General features: G+C 49.2%; 1 protein-coding gene across 3 annotated transcripts in view; it reads left to right on the forward strand.

Moving 5' to 3' along the window:
- The window catches only part of Bean1 (brain expressed associated with NEDD4 1), a 44,093-nt gene extending 28,479 nt beyond the window's left edge, over positions 1–15,614 (forward strand). For 2 of the 3 annotated variants that reach the window (XM_051169135.1, XM_051169137.1), the window contains 3 exons: positions 10,593–10,853; positions 13,542–13,692; positions 15,278–15,614. In XM_051169135.1, coding sequence (XP_051025092.1) covers positions 10,593–10,853; positions 13,542–13,692; positions 15,278–15,614 — 749 coding nt within the window. Of the gene's footprint in view, positions 1–1,100; positions 1,188–10,592; positions 10,854–13,541; positions 13,693–15,277 lie in introns of those variants that run through there. The other variant, XM_051169136.1, reaches the window with a different exon arrangement.
- Positions 15,615–20,743: the final 5,129 nt, after the last annotated feature.

A 20,743-nucleotide genomic window follows, 5' to 3' on the forward strand; every position in this document is an offset into this window, starting at 1 on the left:
GGGAAAACTCCTCCCCCTGTATATGCTCATAGGGTATCAGGTCTCTTCTTGGTAACCTGCTATCCTTCCTCTGAGTGCCACCAGGCCTCCCCATCAAGGGGACATAGTCAAAAATGGGGCGCCAGAGTTCGCATGAAAGTCAGACCCCACTCTCAACACAACACAGCCTAAGTGTCCCTCAGTAGAAGATATATAAAGAAACTGTGGTACACTGACACTATGGAATGGTCCTTTTTCATATCCTGATTGTAAATCTCATGATGCAAATTGGCAGGTTGGAGCTAATCTCCTGGCTGATGGGTGGGGCCAGCCAGTCCCCTCACCCCACCCCCATAGATGCTTCTGAACCCAGTGCCACACCTCCCACTTAACCAGCATAAGCAGTGACTCTTATAGGAACCCAGCTTCTCAGGGCTGGAGATAGAGCTCAGTGGTGGGGTGCTTGTCCGGGATGCACAAGGCAATGGGTTCAGTCCTCAGCACTGTGGAAAAAAAGAGAGGAAACATGGAGCCAACTCTAGATAGAGATGAAAGAGAAGACAGCAGGAAACACTTGAGGCCAGAGGTGAGTCTAACAACGAACTGAAGCTGCTGTGTCGGTCCTAGACACGCGTATCTTTCCATGACAGCTCTGGCCTGCAACAGCAGGTACCCCAGAAATGGGGAAATCAGCTTGTGAAACTGCTTCAGTGGACTTCCAGTCAGTGAATAAATATTTCTGCAAGCCAGAAATAAAATATTGGTGAATAATGGCCAAATGGCAAAGATATGGGATTGAGGTATCTGGGGGGGGGGGGGGGGGGTACATCTGCGCTCACTTTAGTGTGTTTATTTGAGAGGCAGGATGCACCTAAATAGGATAAATAACTCTGAGTTCATGTTTAGAGAATCATTAGTGGCTTGTGGGTGGTCATGTATATTTCCCCAGTTATATTTGAACATGGTGGTTGAAAAGGTTCTAGTTGGCAATGGTGTGCTCCTCTGTTAACTCCGACTTGTAGACCAGATGGGAACGGAGTTGTTCTGTTGAAGTGGGACCAGGAAGCCCCATAACACACTCAGTCTCCCCATCTTCATGCCAGGACATCTGCTGGGGGGGGATCTCTTCCTGTCCAGTTTGAGAGATTCATTTCCGTCTGATTCACAGTTATGTTGCAAGCCTAGAATGTGTACAGGATAAGCACTTGGTAAGTACTGTGAGGGAATGCATGAATGAATGGATAATGGGTGGGTGGATGGATGGATAAATCTGGGTAGATGAGTAGGTAAATGGATGGGTAGATAAATGGATGGTGGATAGATGAATGAATGGATAATAAGATGGGTGGATGAATTGATACATACATATATGCATGGATATGCAAGATAGATGAATGTTTGATGAGTGAATGGCTCAATAGATGAACAGACAAGTGAATGGTGGCTATGTGGGTGAATGTGTTTATGGATGGATGGTGGGTAAATGGATGGACAGATGAGTGAGTTGCTAAGTAGATGCTAAGAGGATACCTCTATGGATAATGCCTGAGAGAGTGGATAATTTGTTAGTTGTACCAAGTAATAGAGAATTGGTGAATAAGTAGACAACTTTATACTTCACTCCTTTCTTCCCTAATCTGCCCCTGACTCCTGACATCGCAGACAGACCTTGATGTTAAATTCATAGAGAGGTACTTCCTGAACAGCAAGTAGCCTTACCTCACCTCACCCCTGTGGTCTGAGACAACACTCCCACCTGGAGTGCGTCCTCTTCTCTGAGCTCTTCTAGAACTTAACTCCTCTGTGGTTTTGTCCATGGTCCTCCCACCTCTCGTCTTGTTCTGCCTGTCACCCTTTGTGTCCTCTCTAAGACATCTCTGACCTGCCACACCCTCTGACATCATGTCCATCTCTTGAGACATCTGTTCCCTGGGTGGGTATCAGCAAGTGAGCTGAGGTGTCATTCAAGACAGCAGGGGAGGGAGATGCAAAGGAGGCCAAGTCAACACGCTCTGTCCTCTGCACTCTCTCCAGGTCCCCTTGGGAAGCTGGGACCTGTCAGTGGGGAGGAGAAGAAGATAGTGCCTATACCACGTTTCCTTCTCAGGGGGGAGGAGAGGAAGATAGTGCCTATACCACGTTTCCTTCTCAGGGGGGAGGAGAGGAAGATAGTGCCTATACCATGTTTTCTCCATCCCTTCCACTGACTACATGGCTACCCTGTCTGCCTCTGCTGTGAAGGAATGCCCTGTTGAGTCCAGACCTCCCAGGAAACTGCACTTGTGACAAATGCCTTAGGAATTTTTACGACAGGAGCCATCAGTCAGATTTATGTCCTTGCTTCCTGCCCTTCTCTCACCAGCATCTCTGGGAGAATGGACTGGAGGAGAGTTGAAAAGTGTTGACTCAGCACCATGGTGTCACTTTGCCTCCCCCTCCTCCCTGAGGCTCAGCTAGCCTGGGGCTGTAAGGAGGATTCCCTGTACTTACTGAGACCCTTGGGCTGCCCAGGTGCTGTACCCAGCAAGGATTTAGCAGCAATGGCCTGCTACCATGTCCCTGCCCTGCCTGAGTTCTCCAGACTAGAGCCAACCTCGCCCTCAGCTGCCTAACCAGGAGATTGAGTCTTGTTATGTCCCTTCATGGTTGTCACCCCAGCTCTGTCCTCTTAACCCTATTCACTTACCCTGCAGAGAGAACAATTCATGGCAAACAACAGGTCCCCAGAAGAGTATATCCAAAGTCACACAGTGAGTGAGTGTTAGAGCCAGGATAGAACAGACACTGCGCCCTTACCCAGCCCCTGTACTCTCTTTTCCTGATGTCTTAGTCTATTTGTTGCTTTAAAAATACCTGAGGTTGGCTACTTTATTATTTTGATTCATGAGGTGGAGTGTGCCACCTGTATTGGCTTCTACAAAGAGCCTTGAGGAGGGAAAGAGGGAGAGGAGGAGACTTGACGGGAGCCACGTTAATTCTTTCACCACTCCTGTAAGACCTAACTTGCTCCAAGACCAACACTGATCCCTCTCAAGGGTGTTATCCCATGATGTGTCTCCCTTCTGTTGAGTCCCACCTCTTAAAGGTCACTATGTCTCACTCCCTGTTATTTTGGGGCCCAGATTCCAGCACGTAACCTTCTGAGGGAGAAGCCACGCAGAGAGCACAGTGCCTGTTGTATACGTCACGGCTTCATGAACTTCTAGACAAGCCTTGGTTTAGATCCCAGGCCTGCATGCCCTAGGTATATGAGCATAAGCATGGTACTTCAGCTCCTGGGATGAAGTGTCTTCATCTGTAAATAGGGTGACAATGGCATCCACACAGATCAGTTAAAACCTTCTGAGTTAGTCTGAGTCCCACCCAGCCCACTCATGGACCATCAACCCAGAAGCAGGAGGGCTTGACTTCTGCTTGGCATACTTGTGACCCATGGATCCAGGCACCACTCCAGCTCTGTGGGGCCTCAGAACCCCATCTGCAGAACAGGACAATACTAGGATGTCTCCACAGCTTGCTCTGAGGACAGGTTGATGGAGCCAAGACATTCTCTGTGGCATTAGGCTGTAGCCTCATGTGCATCTGCCTAAGCCAAGGTCTGCTCTATCCTGCATGGTGTGGGAAACTGCTTAGCAACCTGTATCCCCAGCTCCATGCTTATGTGGGTACTGCCCCACCCCAGTATCAGATGCAGACAACAGTCTCCTGCCTCCACCCTGTCATACCCATCTGCCTCCCCTTACAGCCCACGGGCTCCCTTAAAACACTAACCATGCTACTGTTTGCCCTTGGGCAACAGATAGCCTCTTGCTTTGACTCTGAAGAGCCCTCTGTGATCTGGCCCTGCCAGCATCTCCAAGGTCACTCCCATCAGTCTTCTCTGCAGCCTCTGCCACCTGTGGTTTCTCACATGCACTGACCCTCATCAGGGCCCCTAAGTTCTTGTGTCAGAGATGTGCATGCTCTGCCTAGTTTATGCATATCTGTGGAACTAATCATTAGACTTGGAGAGTTGGATGAGTGATGGACAGGAGGATAAGCCAATGAGTGAGTGAGAAAGAGAGCAGTTCCCTCATCCTCCTCCAAGGTACACAGAGCAGTGAGGCACTGGTCACTCTTGGTGCCATTCAGGTAGCCATTCAGGTGAGCTTCCTTTCTGAGCTAGCTCTGGGCAAAGGGAAGTGACAGACAGAAAGAGTACATGCCCACCCTCCAGAGACGCCAACCCAAGGCTTCTCAGATCACAGGGTCCCGAACTGTAAAAAGCAGTCCGCCCCAAGGCCTGGCTTCATCCCTTCAACCAGCCCTGTGCCTCTGCTTCTTTACCTTAGGTGTGTAGAAAGACAACACCTGCCCCTGGCGGGTTGCAACCCAGATTAAATGAGCTAAACCTTTGTGAAGAGAGGATGCCACCTGCCTGATGCATAGCAGATGCTCATCCTGTGCCGGCTGCAGCACGATCAGCAGCTGCAGGTCACCCAAGAGTCCCACTCTGCAGTCCAGAATACCTCCAGATGTTCTGGAGCCAATCCAGAGGTTTAACATCCACAGCCCAGTGGCCCAGCTCCAGGCAGCTTCCTCTTCCATGTGTACCTGCCTGAGACACAAGAGCTCCCGCTTCTGGGAAGTTGGTATCTCACCAGCAGCATTCTGCTAACTCAGCCTAAGGGAGCCTAGATCTCAGCCTGACAACGCAGAAAACAGCCCACACACCAGGCATCATTTTAGGAGAAATTTTGCTTTCGCAAGCAACCGTGGGCTCCCAGAATACACTACCCTGTGTCCAGAGCTCTTCAGCTGAATGTAAACCAAGGGGGCTTTGGCTTCCCGTTGGCCCAAACCCCTTTCTGTGGCGCTCTGTGACCTTAAAGAAATTCCTTAGCCCCTCTGTGGCTGTTTCCTTACCTCTTGGCTGGAGATCCTGTCATTGAATTAAGTGAGATGATCTGGCAGAACCCACACAGTAGGTACTCTCACACAGTAGGGACTCTGGAGACAGTCACCACTCCTGATGGCTCTCAGGGGTGGTGACATATCAAGGAATTGTACACGGTAAGGTAGTGTCAACTTGATCCTGGCCACCATTGAAGACATTGCCCAGAAAACGTCAGGGGCTGAGACAGAGATTGCTTCTTCCCCTGTCCTCACCACAGCTGGCGCAGGGGAGAGGGGGACAGGGAGGCAGAATATTGAAGGGGGCTGTCACATTATCGCTCTGCAGTCAAATTTATCTTCTTGATAAAATGGCCCCGTGTTTGAAATTTGCGAAGAGTTGCTCTCATAATTCAAAGCAAGCCTCCTCTCTGGGTGACAGTGACTGGGAGATTAATTTCCCAGCCAGCCATGCAAGAGACACTGGCACCAACTGGCTTCATCTGCAGGCATGAGAAGTGCCATATTGCACCCAGCTCGTAATGAGCTTGGAGTCCGCAGACAAGGCAAGGCTCGGCTCTCATCGTCCTCTGCAGCAGGGGGGAGGTCGGGACATCTTCAAGGTAGCTCCTCGGGGCTGGCACCTTGTTGGCAGCAGGCTCTGCACACTGAGCAAAGCAGACAGGGCCTATATGCATACACACCCCTCTGTTTACAGTCTAGGCACCTGCAGCTCTGACAGTGACAGCTTTCTAGTATCATGTACATCTGCTTTAGATCAGAGTGTGGCTAGTGTGTCCCCACAAGCCTCCCCACATCTGTTCAGAATGGGACAGTCCAGAGCTTCACTGGGAGCAAAGTTCTTGCACTGAGCTCTGAAATGTTGCTAAAGCTGTCAAACGTGGAGGAGACTCATGATCGATTTGTAGTGCCTGTAACCGGCCTAGATAAGAAATAGTAAGCCGGGCAGTGGTGGCACATATGCCTTTAATTCTAGCACCCAGGAGGCAAAGGCAGGTGGATTGCTGTGAGTTCATGGCCAGCCTGGTCTACAAAGTGAGTCCAGGACAGTCAAGGCTACACAGAGAAACCCTGTCTTGAAAGAGAAGGAGAAGGAGAAGAAGGAGGAGGAGGAAGAGAAGGAGGAGAAGAAGAAGGAGGAGAAGAAGAAGAGGAGGAGGAGGAAGAGAAAAGCATGCTATAGATTAGCCCTAAGTTGAGGTCAGACAGCAGAATTTAAAATTATTACTTTGGAATACGGGTGGGTAGGTAGAAGGGAGTATTACTTACCACTCATCTGTGTATCTTGAGGAAAAATAGAAAACAGTAGCTGACAGTAAAAATGAGAAGTTGGCACTTTGGCTAAAAAGCAAGCTGTTAAGTAGAGGCTGGATTCTAGCCTAATAGAAAAACAGAGAGCCAACCAAGTCTGCTGCAGTTCATTCCGTCATCCTGCAGATATTTAATGAGCATCTATTATGTAGCTGGCATTTGACCAAGTGCTGCAGACTCCATGAGAATCAGGCAAGGCAGATGAGGTATCTGTCTTAAAGGGGCTAACAAACTAGCAATGTGGACAGGGAGCCCAAAGACACAGTATCACAGTAAATAAGCAAACGAATAAGTGAGATGTTCAGAGATTATAGTGCCATCTGAAGAACACGCATGCTGTATGTGCTGTGTGGCCAGGTAAAGTCAATCTGCCTTGTTCATGTTTATGGGGCAACTAATGTTATAAATAATAACAGGTTCCTTTAGCTTACGGTTTTGAGGTTTTCAAGTACAAATAGCACAGGGAAGCCTTAGCCAGGGCCACTCTCTGACTGGCTCGCCTCACCACAGTGAAGCTACAAAGGTGGGGGGATGAGTGTTGGTGCAGAAAGTGAGAGAATCCACAAGAATCTCGCGTGGAGGATGTATCTTCAGTGGCCTACAGGCCTCCCATGAGGCCTCATCTCGCTAGGGTTCCACACCTACCATACCATAGGATCTCCGAATTTAGCGATCTCTGAGGATGCCAGCTTTTAAGGAAAACTCTATAAAGACTCGGAAAGAAAAAGCCATGTTCCATGTACTTTGGGGTTGTTAGATTATTTTGAACATTAGTTTTGCACAGATGTGTTTTTGTTTCCCTGGTACATGCCTAGGAGGATAGTGGCTCGATTGTCTGAGATTATGTTGAATCGCGTGGGAAGGACCAGAGTAGCATCATGTGCATTCCCATGAGTGATCTATGATTCTCATTCCTCCACAGTAATTGGTGACTATAGCCATCCCAGTGAGTCACAGTGGCTCTGATGAGCATTTCAGCACCTTTTCTTTCATTTGTTTTAGTTTTTATTTTCTTCGTTTGTTTGTTTTCGAGACAGAGTCTCTGTCTAAATCAATGTTCCATTGCTGTGAAGAGACACCATGACCATAGCAACTCTTTTTTTTTTTTTTTTTTTTTTTTCTGAGACAGGGCTGCTCTGTGTTAGCCTTGGCTGTCCTGGACTCACTTTGTAGACCAAGCTGGCCTTGAACTCACAGCAATCTGCCTGCCTCTGCCTCTAGAGTGCTGGGATTAAAGGCGTGCACCACCATGCCTGGCTCTTTATGACCATAGCAACTCTTATAAAGGAAAACATTTAACTGGGACTGGCTTACAGTTTCAGAGGTTTAGTCCATTATCATCATGGAAGGAAATGTGGTGGCATGCAGGCAGACATGGTGCTGGAGAGCTCAGAGCTCTATTTCCAGATCTGCCAGTGACACACACACACATACAAACAGAGAGGGGGGGGGGACTGGGACTGGGACTGGGACTGGGACTGGGCATAACTTGGAGATTTGAAACCCCAAAGCTCACCCCCAGCGACACACTTCTCCCCCAAACACCTACTCCAACAAGGCCATATTTCCTAATCTCTGCCTAGTGGAACCACTCCCTAAATGACCAAGCATTAACATATATGAGCCTATGGAGGACATTCCTATTCAAACCAAAAGAGTTGTTTACCACATCACAAGTCATGAAGTCAAGCATTGCTGAGCTCATTTCACTAGCATTGTAGCAGATTTTTCTCTACAAATATGGGAGTGTATTTTATTCTTGTAATGCCTTTGTCTGGTTTTGGTATCCAGGTGAAGATGACCTTACATAATGAGTTGGTAAGCATTCTCACATATATTATTGTTTTTGAGAATACTGTGGAAATTGACATTATTTCATATATATGAATAATGATTTAAACTATACAGATGAATTGCGTTATGTCTGTCCACACCTTGTGTAGCTATCATCTCCAGAACTTTTTTCATCTTCTAAGACTGAAACTCTGTACCTATTAAGCTTATTTATTCTTTAAATATTTAGTACAATTCATCAACAGAACAGACCCATGCTAGATTTTTCCTTGTGTAATTGTTTTTATTAGTCATTCAATCTCTTCACTAGTGACAAATCTGCTTAGAGGTTGTGATTTCTCCTGAGTCTATTTGTTCAGTTCTGTATATGTCTAAGAATTTTTACATTTCATGCAAGATAACCAACTTGCCAACATTTAATTGTTCACTGTATTCCTTTGTATTTCTTTTGGGTCTATAGTAAAGCCCTCCTCTTTCATTTCTGATTTTAGTATTCTGAACCTTCTCCTTCCACCCTCCCTTCCTTGGTCATTCTTGCTTATGGCTCATGTGTTTTGTTCATCTTTTTAAAGTATGGCCTTTCTGACTTTATCTTTGCCTTTTGAGTTTCTGTTTCACGAATTTCTATTGTAATCTTTTTTTTTCCTTCCTTCTTCTTACACAGACTTCAGTTTGCTCTTCTCTTTCTATATTCTAAAGTAGAAGCTATTTGTTGACTTGAGATCCCTTTTTAAAGGATATAGGCCCTTAAAGCTGTAAGCTTCCTTTAACCACTGCAGTGGCGTCGTCTCACAGGGTTTGACATGCTGGGTTTCACCTTAACTCATCTCAGCATGTGCGTCAATTTCCCCTATGCTTTTCTCTCTGATTTGTTATTTATTGGTATTGGTGTTATTCACTTCTAAACTTCCTTGTAATCAAAGAACATAGTTTGCACAATTTTGATCATTTTAAATGAATTGGGGCTCATCTTACATCCTAGCATAGGGCCCCTTCTAGAAAGCATTCATTCCATTGTGGTAAATAAGAATGCGCATTCTCTTAGGTGGAGTGCCATGGGTGTATGTTAGGCCTAACTTGTTTATGATCTTGTTCAAGCCTTATGTTTTCTTTTTATCTTCTGCTTACTTGCTGTTTGGCTGACTCATTGGTTAAGTTAGTGAGTTGGTCTCATGACATAGACCAGGCTGGCCTTGGAACTTATGATTCTCCTGGGCTGGGATTGCAAGTATGTGCCACCACACCTGGCTTTTCTCTAATTTTATTTAAAATGGAGTACTGAAGTTCCAGCTGATGTCGTATTGTGTCTGTTTCCTCTCAGTGTTTTAGCCTTTGCTTAATGTATTTTGGGACTTTGCATTTCTAGCTTTTGTGGCTTCCTGATGGATTAACCCTTTTATTATAAGTTTTTAAAAAATTTCTAATGACTTTGTTTTTGTTCTTCTTTTCCTAATAATTGTAGCCATTTTATAAGTACGTTTTTATGGTATATACTTTTCCATTCTTTTGCTAATTCTGGCTCCCAAGGGAGATGCCTACAGACATAGTTATGGTTTTTCCCAGACTGACAGTCTCTGCCTCCTGGTCAGGTTGGTTAATCAGATCACATTCAGCATGACAGTTGGCACAGCTGTGTTTATGTTTGCCATTTTGCTTTTGTCTGTGTGTCTCATGTCTTTTCTCCTTTTTTGCTATAACCAAATACTTTGCAGTATAATATTTGCATCTCCTTAAACTACTTTCCACCATCTTCATTCTAGGGCTTACCACATACACTTTACCAAAGCCATCTCATATTTATACAGATTAATACCAGTGAGAATTGAGTTACCTCACACTCTTACATAACTCAGTTCCGTTTTCCCTTCCCCCTGTTGTTGTCATGAGCTTCTTATCCATCTCCATCTGACTTAGTGAGGGAACCACCGCCCAGAGAGAGCCTGCCTCGGTTACGTGTCAGCACGTGAGTTATCAACAGCTTTTTAGGCTTCAGTGCCCTCATGCTGAATGGGAAGACTTAAATGAACAAAGCTTCAAAGAAGAAATGAGATCTTAGCACTGAGCCTAGACACAGAAGGGCCTGTGAACACTGGCCAGTGTTTGTCCCCCACAGAACTCCAGAAATCAATTTACATTGGCACCCTCACGTCAGATCGTCAAGAAGTGTGCATGTTGGCTGGAAGGATGGCTCGGTAGCTAAAGCACCTGCCGCACACGCTTGGGGGCTGGAGTTCAGATCTTCAGAACCCACACAAATGCCGAGCAGGCTGGGAAGCCATACAATCCCAGCCTCGGAAGTTAGAGATGGAGAAGCCCTGAGTCAGCTGACTCCTGAAACTAGTCATACCCATTGCCCTATCTGAGTTTTCCTGTCTTTGGGTTAGATGGGCTCCTGGAGCAGAGGGGCCAGAGGAAATGAAAGAAGGTAACCTACAAACACCAGAAGCCCCTACGAGCAATTGGGTGGAGATGCAGGACCAACCAGGATGAAAAGCCTGACCCTCACTATCCTCCATTTATTAAGGGATAAATGTCTCCCAGGACAACAGGGTTGAAGGGGGAAGGTGCATGGCAGGCCTGGGAACCATCTCAGTGTCCCGTCTCTCTGTCCACAGTAGCACGATACAACCGTACCAGCTACTTCTACCCCACCACGTTCTCCGAGAGCTCTGAGCACAACCACCTGCTGGTATCTCCAGTGCTGGTAGCAAGCGCCGTCATAGGTGTGGTCATCACCCTCTCCTGCATCACCATCATTGTGGGAAGCATCAGAAGGGACAGACAGGCCCGGATCCAGCGACACCACCATCGCCATCGCCGCCACCATCATCACCGCCACCGCCGGCACAGACACAGAGAATACGAGCAGAGCCACGGTGAGCTCTGGGTCATGCTACTCATGCCATTATGGCTGGTTTAAGAAGGTGTCCAGGGGGGCTGGGATTTCTTCTATGGGGTCAGGGAAGTATCCTGGTCCATCAGGAAGAGCTCACAGGTATCCACTATCATGTCCGCCACAGCATGAAAGGCTGGTGGTCTACTACGTGAAGGACCCTAGGGAGAAGCTGAAGGCCAGTTGGAGACTCTGTCATACTCCTCAAGCCCTGCCACTGTTGGGTCAGTGTTGACACTGGCCCAGCTAGCATCTGGATGGATGGATGGATGTGTGGAGAGATGAATGCATAGAGAGATGGATGAATACAGATGGATTTGTGGGTAGGTAAGTGGATGATAGGATGAATGGAGAGATGGTTAGGTGGGTGGGTGGGTGGGTTTGGGGATGGGTAGAGAGATAGGTGAATGGATAAATGGAGAGATGGATGAGTAGAGAGTGAGTAAAAATGGATGAGTGAAGAGATGGAAGGCTGGGTGAATGGATAAATGGGTAGAGGGGTAGATGTATGGATAAATGGAAGGGTTAATTATGTAGATGGATAAGAAATGGGTGGGTGGGTAGGTGGGTACGTGCAGGTGTGGATGAGAGGAGAAATGAATGGATAGAGAGATGGATGGATGGGTGAATTATGGATAGAGAGGGATTGATGGGTAGAATATGTATCAGCCAGTAGAGGGATGGGTATATAAGGGATTGAATGCATAGGTTGGTGGATAGATGTGCAGAGGGAATGGATGAACAGACAAATGGGTATGATGGATAGACAGACAAATTAAGAAATAGATGAGTAGGGGGTAGGAGGATGGATTCGCAGGTGGATTGAGTGGCATGCTTAAGAGAGCATGATGATCTGGGTCAGTAAAGGATGGAAAGACAGATAAATGAGAACTTAGGGCACAGGTGGGAGTGTGGATAGTAGGATGGATGGATGGGTGGGTGGATGGATGGATGGATGGGTGGGTGGATGGGTGGGTGGGTGGGTGGATGGATGGATGGATGGATGGGTGGGTGGATGGGTGGGTGGGTGGGTGGGTGGGTGGGTGGGTGGATGATGGAATGAACGAGCAGTGAAAATATACCACTGAGAGCCCACAAAGAAAAAAACACATTATTTCAGGATTTCTTGTCATCCATTGGTGGCTATTTGGGGCAGGGTGACCAGTCCCTGAAGTGTCCATCTTGTCAGAATGCACAAACTGTTACAGAACATGGCCACCTGACCACCTTATTCCTGGCGGGGACCACCATGGTCTAAATGAAGCAGAATAGCTCAATTCTGAGTCGGTGTTCAATGGCAGGAACAAGAAGGCCCACAGGAGTCTGCAGAGGGGCAGCCAGGGCCACTACCCAGACTACAGACCACCTGCCTTCATAGGGGGAACAGACTTCCCCATCAAGTGCAGGATGCTGGGAGGACTCTCACTGTAGCTGAAGGTTTTGGGGGTACCTGAAGGGCCTTTCCAATCCAAGGCAGTAGGAGGATGCTGTACAATGAGCCTGACCCCTAACCCCTGACCCCTGACCCCTGACCCCTGACCCCTAACCCCTAACCCCTAACCCCTAACCCCAACATGCAAACGAAATTCCAGGGATCAGCAGGTCCTCTTTCCCACAGTCCTCTGTGCTGGCTTCAGGTGACCCAGCCCTGCTGGTTCTTTCTTGCTCCCAGGCTCCTACTGCCCTCAGTCACAGGGGTGACATCTGTGAGAGCAGGGCCAGTATGTGATTTGCCCCACCTGCACCCAGCCCAGAGAAGGTTTCTCAGAGGCGACGGAAGGAGCGACCTTCAGGGGTCTTCGAGGCAAGGCTTAGAACTGAGAGGAGCACTATAGTTCCCAAGCCAGGAATGGGGACACAAGTAAAGCAACAACCTCCAGCTCGCTCTGCAAGTGGGTCCCAGTCTGTGTGAGTCCAGAGATGCTGGCAGTATAGGACCCCAGCTCCAGTGCCCAGGGGCCTGGCCTGTTCTGTTGTTTTGTCTCATCTTTCCTAGCCTTCCTTTTCCACATCCTTCCATGCTCTCCTGAAAGGGAATAAATCTCATCTCAGCTTCTGTCTCACAGCCTGTTATTGGTCTTATTTTTGCTAGTAGGAAAGTAATAATATTCATTATATAAAACCTTAAAAAGACAGGCAATATGGAAGGATAAAATAAAGGCCATGACCCACCAGACAGGCAGAGCCACCACTAATGAATGGCAATATTTGCCTCTGAGAGTTTTTTGATTCCCATGAATAACTCCAGAATTGGACCTGTGAATACAGTTCCTGATCTAGATTCTTCCATTACTGTTGGGTCAAGACTAAGGAAGAGTTTGTATGGGGAGTGAGAAGCAGTCTCTGGAGTCACGTGTGTGCTGAACACACCTGTCTCTTCTCGAATAGTTCCGTACTAACATGCCAAAGCTTAGCAGTACCACCCAGTGCCAAAGCTGCCCTAGGCTAAGCTGTCATCCATCCCGGAGGCTCCTTGTGATAAGACAAGCCTTGTCTCCTACCTGGGACCCTACTCCCAGAACTGCACAGTGCTCATGTTCTGGCGGTGTTGTCTGGGATACAGGCAGCTGTGTGTAGTAAGGAAGATGGTCATGTGGGGACTTGTGAGCCTTGGATAGACCAGAACTGTGTGGGAAATCCTTAGCACCGCCTGCAATTCTGTTCTCTGCAGAGTCAGGAGGACACACGCATAGCCACTCCAGCCACAGGATGCCCTCCGCCTGTAGCCCTGCTGAGGACTGGCCCCCACCCTTGGACATCAGCTCTGATGGGGATGTGGATGTCACAGTGCTCAGGGAGCTGTACCCAGATTCTCCACCAGGGTAAGGTCGCCCTGTGGTGGGGAGAGCAGGGGAATCCCTGGATAAAAAGATCTCCCACCCACGGGAAGAACTGCTTCCCTCCAACCAAGCAAGTCCCCTTGAGGGTGGACATGACTTGGGAGGTGTCACTAGGATGGACTACAGAGACCAGCGGGGCTGCTTCAGGCTGATGGGTGATGGGGAGAGCCTTATAGTTTTGGGGGTAGTCTCAGGACAGTTTTCCTAAGCTTCAGTCAGTTCCGACAGGGACTCCCTAGGGACAGGAGTGGTGGGATGTCCAGGATCATGACCATGGAACCAGTATCCATTTAGGGAGAAAACTCCATTGAGCTCCTATATGTGATGCCAGGAACTCATGCTCACCCCAAGGTCAGCATTTCTCACACATTGGGGGGGGGGGGGTAGCCACAGAGTCCTCAGGCTTGGCTAGCCTATATCATCGGTTGGGTCTCAACTGTGTGCTGTGCAGTCAGCCTGCCTTTCCTGTCCCAGGCTTCTGCACAGCCTTAAGTCCTGTCCCCACCTTCTCACATTCCTGCTATTAGCTTTTCCAGTCCTGTCTCTGCCTTCTGCACACTCTTTTTGCCTTAGGCCCATCCAGGTCCCCATCTCAGTGAGCCCAGGCAGGATGGGCTCTCATCAACCCATCCTTGACTGATGTAAACCTCAATAGCCCTGACTCACAGAGAGCCCCACCACCTCCCAGACTCTACGCCAATCCAAGTAGCCCCTGTGGGCCCTGCCCTTTAGATGAACCACAAGGACAGAGGGGCACCCCCATGGGGCCCAATTCCTTCCCATACAGGTTAAAGCAGCAGAGCTTCCTGGGGGACAGGGGACAGGGAGGTGGGCATGTTCTCAGGGAACACCCTTGGGAACTATGGAGTCCTGGTCCCATTCTCAACCATGGCCCCCAACTACCCACAGTGCCTTCTTCCCACCAAGAAAAATTCAGTAAATTGAATGACCCATCCAAGGAGTAGATTGTAGAGGCTGAGGAAGATGATTTAAGATCACTGCTCCTCTGTTCTCGGGGTGAGACATCCCCAGATTCCAAAGCCCATCCTATGGCCAGCCTTCACTCGGGGCATTGGACCCTGTGAAGTGACGGTGCCTTTGTGGGCATTTGAGTTCTCCCAGCTACCACCACTTAGAGCAGGTCAGAGCCCTGTCACTTCCCTACTGTAGACTCTGGTCCTAGAAAATATGTCATTTTTCCTTCCTACCAGAGGCTCTGGGAGAAGCAGCAGGTGCCCCCAGTCCTGCAGCTAAGGTTTCAGGGATCCTACATGACCCCTTCCCTTCATGGTGCCCAACCTGGGACTTTTCCCTAGACAGTCGCTGCTCTTGCTCCAGAGAATCTAAATCCTCCAGAGAGAGGGTTATAGGGACTTGCTACATGTATCTGACCCAAGATCCATGGCTTGAGGGTGTCAGATGGCCCTCCTTGGGGACTAGCATGGTCTCACTGAAGCCAGCATGCGTGAGGCCAGCTGCCTTCTACAATACACAGAATATAGACTCTTCTACCTGCCCTAAGATTGTGGGATCCATAATCCCCTGTGTAAAAACTCTTTCCTCACAGCTATGACGAGTGTGTGGGACCAGGGGCCACCCAGCTGTATGTCCCCACGGATGCACCACCACCCTACTCGCTGACTGACTCCTGTCCCATCCTGAATGGCGCCCTTGACTCAGGCAGTGGTCACAGCCAACATCAGCAGCAGGAGCAGAGGACCCAGGGCCAGAGTGGCCTCCACACTGTCTCCATGGACACGCTGCCACCTTATGAAGCTGTGTGTGGAACAGGCTCCCCGTCTGACCTGCTGCCATTGCCAGGACCAGAACCACGACCAAGTAACTCCCAGGGCTCACGCACCCCAACCCGGGTTCCAACCACCAGCCCTGAGAGGATTGTGTGAGCGACCTGGTCTTTCTGGGCTACCCTATCTTCTCCAGGCGCACAGGTGCACACACAACTCATGCACATGCCTATATATGTAACTATAAACACATACTGACATTCCCCAAGTGCATACACTGACACACCCCACACATATGTAGACACCTGCATATACACAGGTCCCACTACCACACACACTCACCTGGGAAGGTTTTCTTTAGATGAAGTGCCCCCACCTGGTGTCTCTTCCTCCCCTGCCTGGTGCCACTCTGAACAGTGCTAGGCTGAGGTGAGACAAGAAGCTCTTACTTTCTTCCCTCGTCCCAGTGTCCTCTGGGCTGTGGCCACAATCAGATTCTCCTGCAGAAACTGCTTGGTCAGCTTCCTGCCACAACCCCTGCCCCAGGGCTTGTCCCACTGGGAGCTGAGACAGGTCCCAACAAGGTCCAATGTGCACCGTGCCTCTCTCTCAACTCCAGGGCAAAAGAGCCACAGTGTCACCATCCTTCCACCTACAGGGTGGATAGCAACAGTTCTGGTGGCTTAGGCATGACCTGGATGTCCTCACAGCTCATTGACGCTCTCCCTGTCTCAGTGTCCCCAGTTTGGCGGTGCTAGTGGGGTTAGCTCAGACACCCACCCTAAGTTACTGGAAGAGGACAGGCCCTTGGGCCTGTGTCATGGAGGAGCAGTTTTTCCTATATCCATGCCAGGATTGAAAGTTGAAGGAAAACAAGATGCAGGCGGCCTCACCACAGTGTTGCCTAGACACCGCTCAGAGGCACAGAAAGGCCCACCACTCAATAAGTGCCCAACCAGCCCTGGCAGCTGAGCCCACGAGCTCTCAAGCCAACCCAAGAGCCAGCGCTGGCATCCAGGGTGGCAACTCACAGCTTGGGAGTGAGCTGATGAATTCTGGCTTTGCCTCTCTGGGACATAAGTAGAGACAAAAATAAAAGGAGTATGGACCCACCCACCCCCACCCCAACACACACACATACACAAAAAAAAATCACCATGCCACTATGAGAAGACCAGTGTCTGCTGCCAACATCTGTCATGGAAATGTGTGGAGAAGGGGTTAGAGAGGACTCCAATGTTAGCCTGAGCGCTCCAGCCATCTCCATCAGAGACTACATAAGGTCACAGAGGTGATCTGTGAAGACCCAGCTTGCCAAAGCTAAGCATCTCTGAGGAGTGTCCTGCCAGCACTGCCTCACCCCACTTGCTACCTTTTGTCACTCATCCCAAAGCAGCAGACCGACCCCCATTGACGCCCCCCCCCCACATTTCAATTTCTCCAATGAAGGGCTAAGAAAACTCAGCAATCCCTTTCTTAAGCAGAGGGGTGGCATGGATGGCTATCTTGAGTCTTATTTTCTATAGAAATAGCATTTACTCTGATGCAGAGCTGAGAAAGGGGGCCCCACCCACAGGTTCTGTAGCATCCTGCAAGCACCCTGGTGGCACAGGCTCTGCCTGGGGGAGGGAACCTTGTTTACAAGTAAGTCTGCCCACCTTTGTGGCGGTCTGCTTTCTAGGCAAAAATGTCTGTCTGCTGTACTGTATAGCCTTTAAAATGCACCCCAGGGATGAGACTCTTTAAGAAACACAGCCTGTTTCTATAGCTCTGGAAAGTGCTAGGGGAAGAGAAACATCCCTGCCTACGCCTCATGTTGGAGGGATCTACAGAACAGCTTTTCTCCTTCCCAGATTAGGCTGAATAAACAGCAATGTATCTTTTCCGTATTCAAAATAAATACATCATATCAACAAAGATGGAGAAAGAAGTTAACACTTTTAAGGAGTGGGTGGGGGCCCTGGAGGCTCCTGATGGCTGCAAAATGAGAGGGGAGGAGCCCTCTAAACCGAAACAGTCTTAAATCTGCCTCTGAATGTTGACTTGCCCAGCTGGTTAGTTTTCAGATATGACCTATAGAGGGGCGCATTTATATGGCCAGTCTTGTAGGACTTTCTTTTTTGGGTCCTCTGCTTTTATTTGGGGTTTTGGAACAAGATTTTGCTATGTAGCCTGCCTCACAATCCTCCTGCCTTCTGTTTCCCTAGTTCCTAGAGAGTTAGTCTCTAAAGCCTCCCGTCTCTACCTCCCAGCCCATGCTACTGTACCTGGCTTGTTTGGTTTTTTGGATTTTTTGTTCTTTGTTTTTGTTTGTTTGTTTGAGACAGGGTTTCTCTGTTTAGCAAAGCTCTTGCTAGACTTGCCTTTTAGACCAGGCTGGACTCTGGCCTCAAACTCCCATAGATCTGCCTGCCTCTGCCTCCCTGGTGCTGGAATTACAGGCATGTGCCACTACACCTTGTACCTGGCTCTTTCTGTGGTCCTGGGGATCTGAACTCGGGTCCCCCTGCTTACACAGCAGGCATCTTACCCACTAAGCCACCTCCCCAGGCCCTTGTGTTTTTGTGCCTCACTGAAACATGGCAGCACTTCTCTGAGACCTGTGTGATGCTAGTGAGAATACGGTGAGCCACCAGCCTCAGGACACAAACTACCTTTTGGGCTTCAGTACTCCAAAGGCTTATCCTTCCAAGAAAAAAATGGGAAGTGGTATTCAGACAGAAATATGCTCCTTTCTTCCTCTGCAGAAACACTCCTATTACCTAGTACGGTTCAGATAGAGGTTTTGCATGGTGACCTCTTTACTCATGGAGCGTGATTTCTTTTCTTGGACACCTTTTCCTTCCACTAAAACTCCAGTGTACTAGCATAGGTCTAGGCCCCCAAGATCACACCCTGAAATTGGGGTGTGATCCTGAACAAAGTGAGGTGGGGGTTCGGGCCAACTGTGAGCCAGGGGCCCACAGGTGGCTCCTGGAAATCCTATGTCCCTGGTGGAGAAATGAAGACCTGCTGTCCAGCACTGTCCACACTCAAGCACACACTGCCACCTGCTGGCTTTCTGCTGCCACTGTTCCATCACAAAATTCACCCTAGAATGGGGAAATTGCCCCCTACCCAAGGAGTTTCTCTGTGTAGCTTTGGCTGTCCTGGACTCCCTTTGTGGACCAGGCCGGCCTTGAACTCACAATGATCCGCTTGCTTCTGCCTCCCCCGAGTGCTGGGATTAGAAGCATATGCCACCATGCCCGGCTAGGAAGTCCCTCCCTTTACTTTAAAACCCACAGCTGTGGGACACTCAGACGTATGCTGAACATGACCTTTGGATCCTAGGCTTATCTGCTACCACTGAGATGTTCTGTGAGGTCAAAATCATTCGTGCATTTTCTAGAGGAGATGCTATCCCATCATCTCCCTTTCTGGGAATTCCTTTTGGCTATGCCCTCCTCTCACTGTGAACGCTTGCCCCTCTGTTTTATATGCTGCTATGCTCCACTCTGGGGCTCCTTCTCCTTCATGGTGATGGTGTCCAGCCACGTGCTGAATCCCACCCGGACCACCTATACTAACACTCATTCTAAACTCTGAGGACTATCAGCCTCCGGCTTCTCCCTGTCTCTTCCATCCACACACTCTTTGGGCTGTGGACATCATGCTCAAGACTGCATGGTCCTTCAAGGAGTCTGACTCCTCTCTGTGCCAGGAGACAAGACCCAATGTGAACCTCTGGGTGCCTGGTATCCCCCAGGTGAGGGAATACTATTACTCAGATGGTATGCCAGGAGGAAGCGCGACCAGCCCCTGGAACACAGCCATGCTGTCAAAGGCTGGACAAGGAAATGGAAGGAGGGGAAGGAAGTCTGGGAAGATATGGGCCACCACACTCTCCCACTGGTAACCCAAGAGACAGGGCACACCATGCCTGAATGGCCTCGAAGTCCGACTTCCAGAGGTGACAGATGCATGTCACTTGTACCTAGCTCTGAGCACCGCCGTTTGGAGGCTGCCCTTGTACAGTGTTGATTTCTGCCATGCAGGCTCTGATCAGAGGAGAACTTCATACAAGGTAGCTATAGCTGTTGGCCGGCAAAGCCATACAGTGACTGAGTGTGGACACATACAGGTGGACACAGAAAGTCCCCAGCTTTGGATAGCACCAAAGGCCTCTGCCACCACTGAGGACGAGGCCTCGCTCAAGCAAAGCGGGAAAGAACAAGAGGCTGTAAGGCTACAGAAGCCATGGGCACCTCACCCAATATCCACCATCATTGGGTTAAGCCTGGTTTCGTACAGAAACCAAGTTTGTATAGGTATCACACACACACACACACACACACACACACACATACACACACACACGGCAAGTTTGTATAGCTAGGTATTGCATGCATACATGTACATACACGTGGCACCATTGCTTAACTCCCTCCTCCAGTGACTTCACACACCTTCACATGCACACCAGTACCCTTTGCATGCAGGGCTCCCATCTGCACACCCAGGTGTTGCACGCTGATGCAGCCCACACTCATGTGCATGCTCTGACACTAGCATGACTGGCCAGGAACTGGGCCTGAGCAGAAAGACCACAGCTTCATCATCAGAGGGAGAAGATCTATTGTCCTGGGTTCTGTTCCACTCACCTGTATGGCATGTCCCAGGCCCAGGCTAACTCTCTGGAGCCCAGAAGCCCTTATCTAGGCAAGGCTAGTAGGTCTGAGCTTGGAGGCTAGGCATACCTTTGACCACCCAGCTGTAGCACAGCTGCGTCTGCCCAGCACATCTCCAAGAAATCCAAGGTGGCAGCCCTGTCATCACAGCCTCAGCCACAAAAGCGCCACACTCATCAGCAGGACTCCTTGGGGCATGGGGAGGGGCTGCAGGGGGCTATAGGTTGGTTTCAGTGTCAAGGGAGAGCTTGACCCTCTGACAGACTCTGGGCCCCAGCCAGCACCACTTCACTCAATTGCAAGAGACAAGAAAGAATACTTACTGGTTCATGTAACTAAATTACCCAGGTGATAAATCAGGCCTCACGCATGGCTAGGTCTAGGAAGGCCAAGGGCATGGGTTGGTTTACTGCCTCTCTGGACTGTGGCCACCAAATCATCTCTATTCTGCCATTGGGAAAGCAAGAGTAAAGGTCTCATATTGGAGTTGGTTGGTTCCTGACACAGAATGAAGAGAGACCCTCTCTGCCAGAAAGCAAGTAGCACATCTCCCAGAAATCGGACTGGCCTAGACAGGACTCTCCTGGAGCCTCTCAGTGGCTGTGGTTTGGGGCAGGG

Source organism: Acomys russatus, chromosome 26, assembly GCF_903995435.1.
Source record: "Acomys russatus chromosome 26, mAcoRus1.1, whole genome shotgun sequence".
Classification (NCBI taxonomy): domain Eukaryota; kingdom Metazoa; phylum Chordata; class Mammalia; order Rodentia; family Muridae; genus Acomys; species Acomys russatus.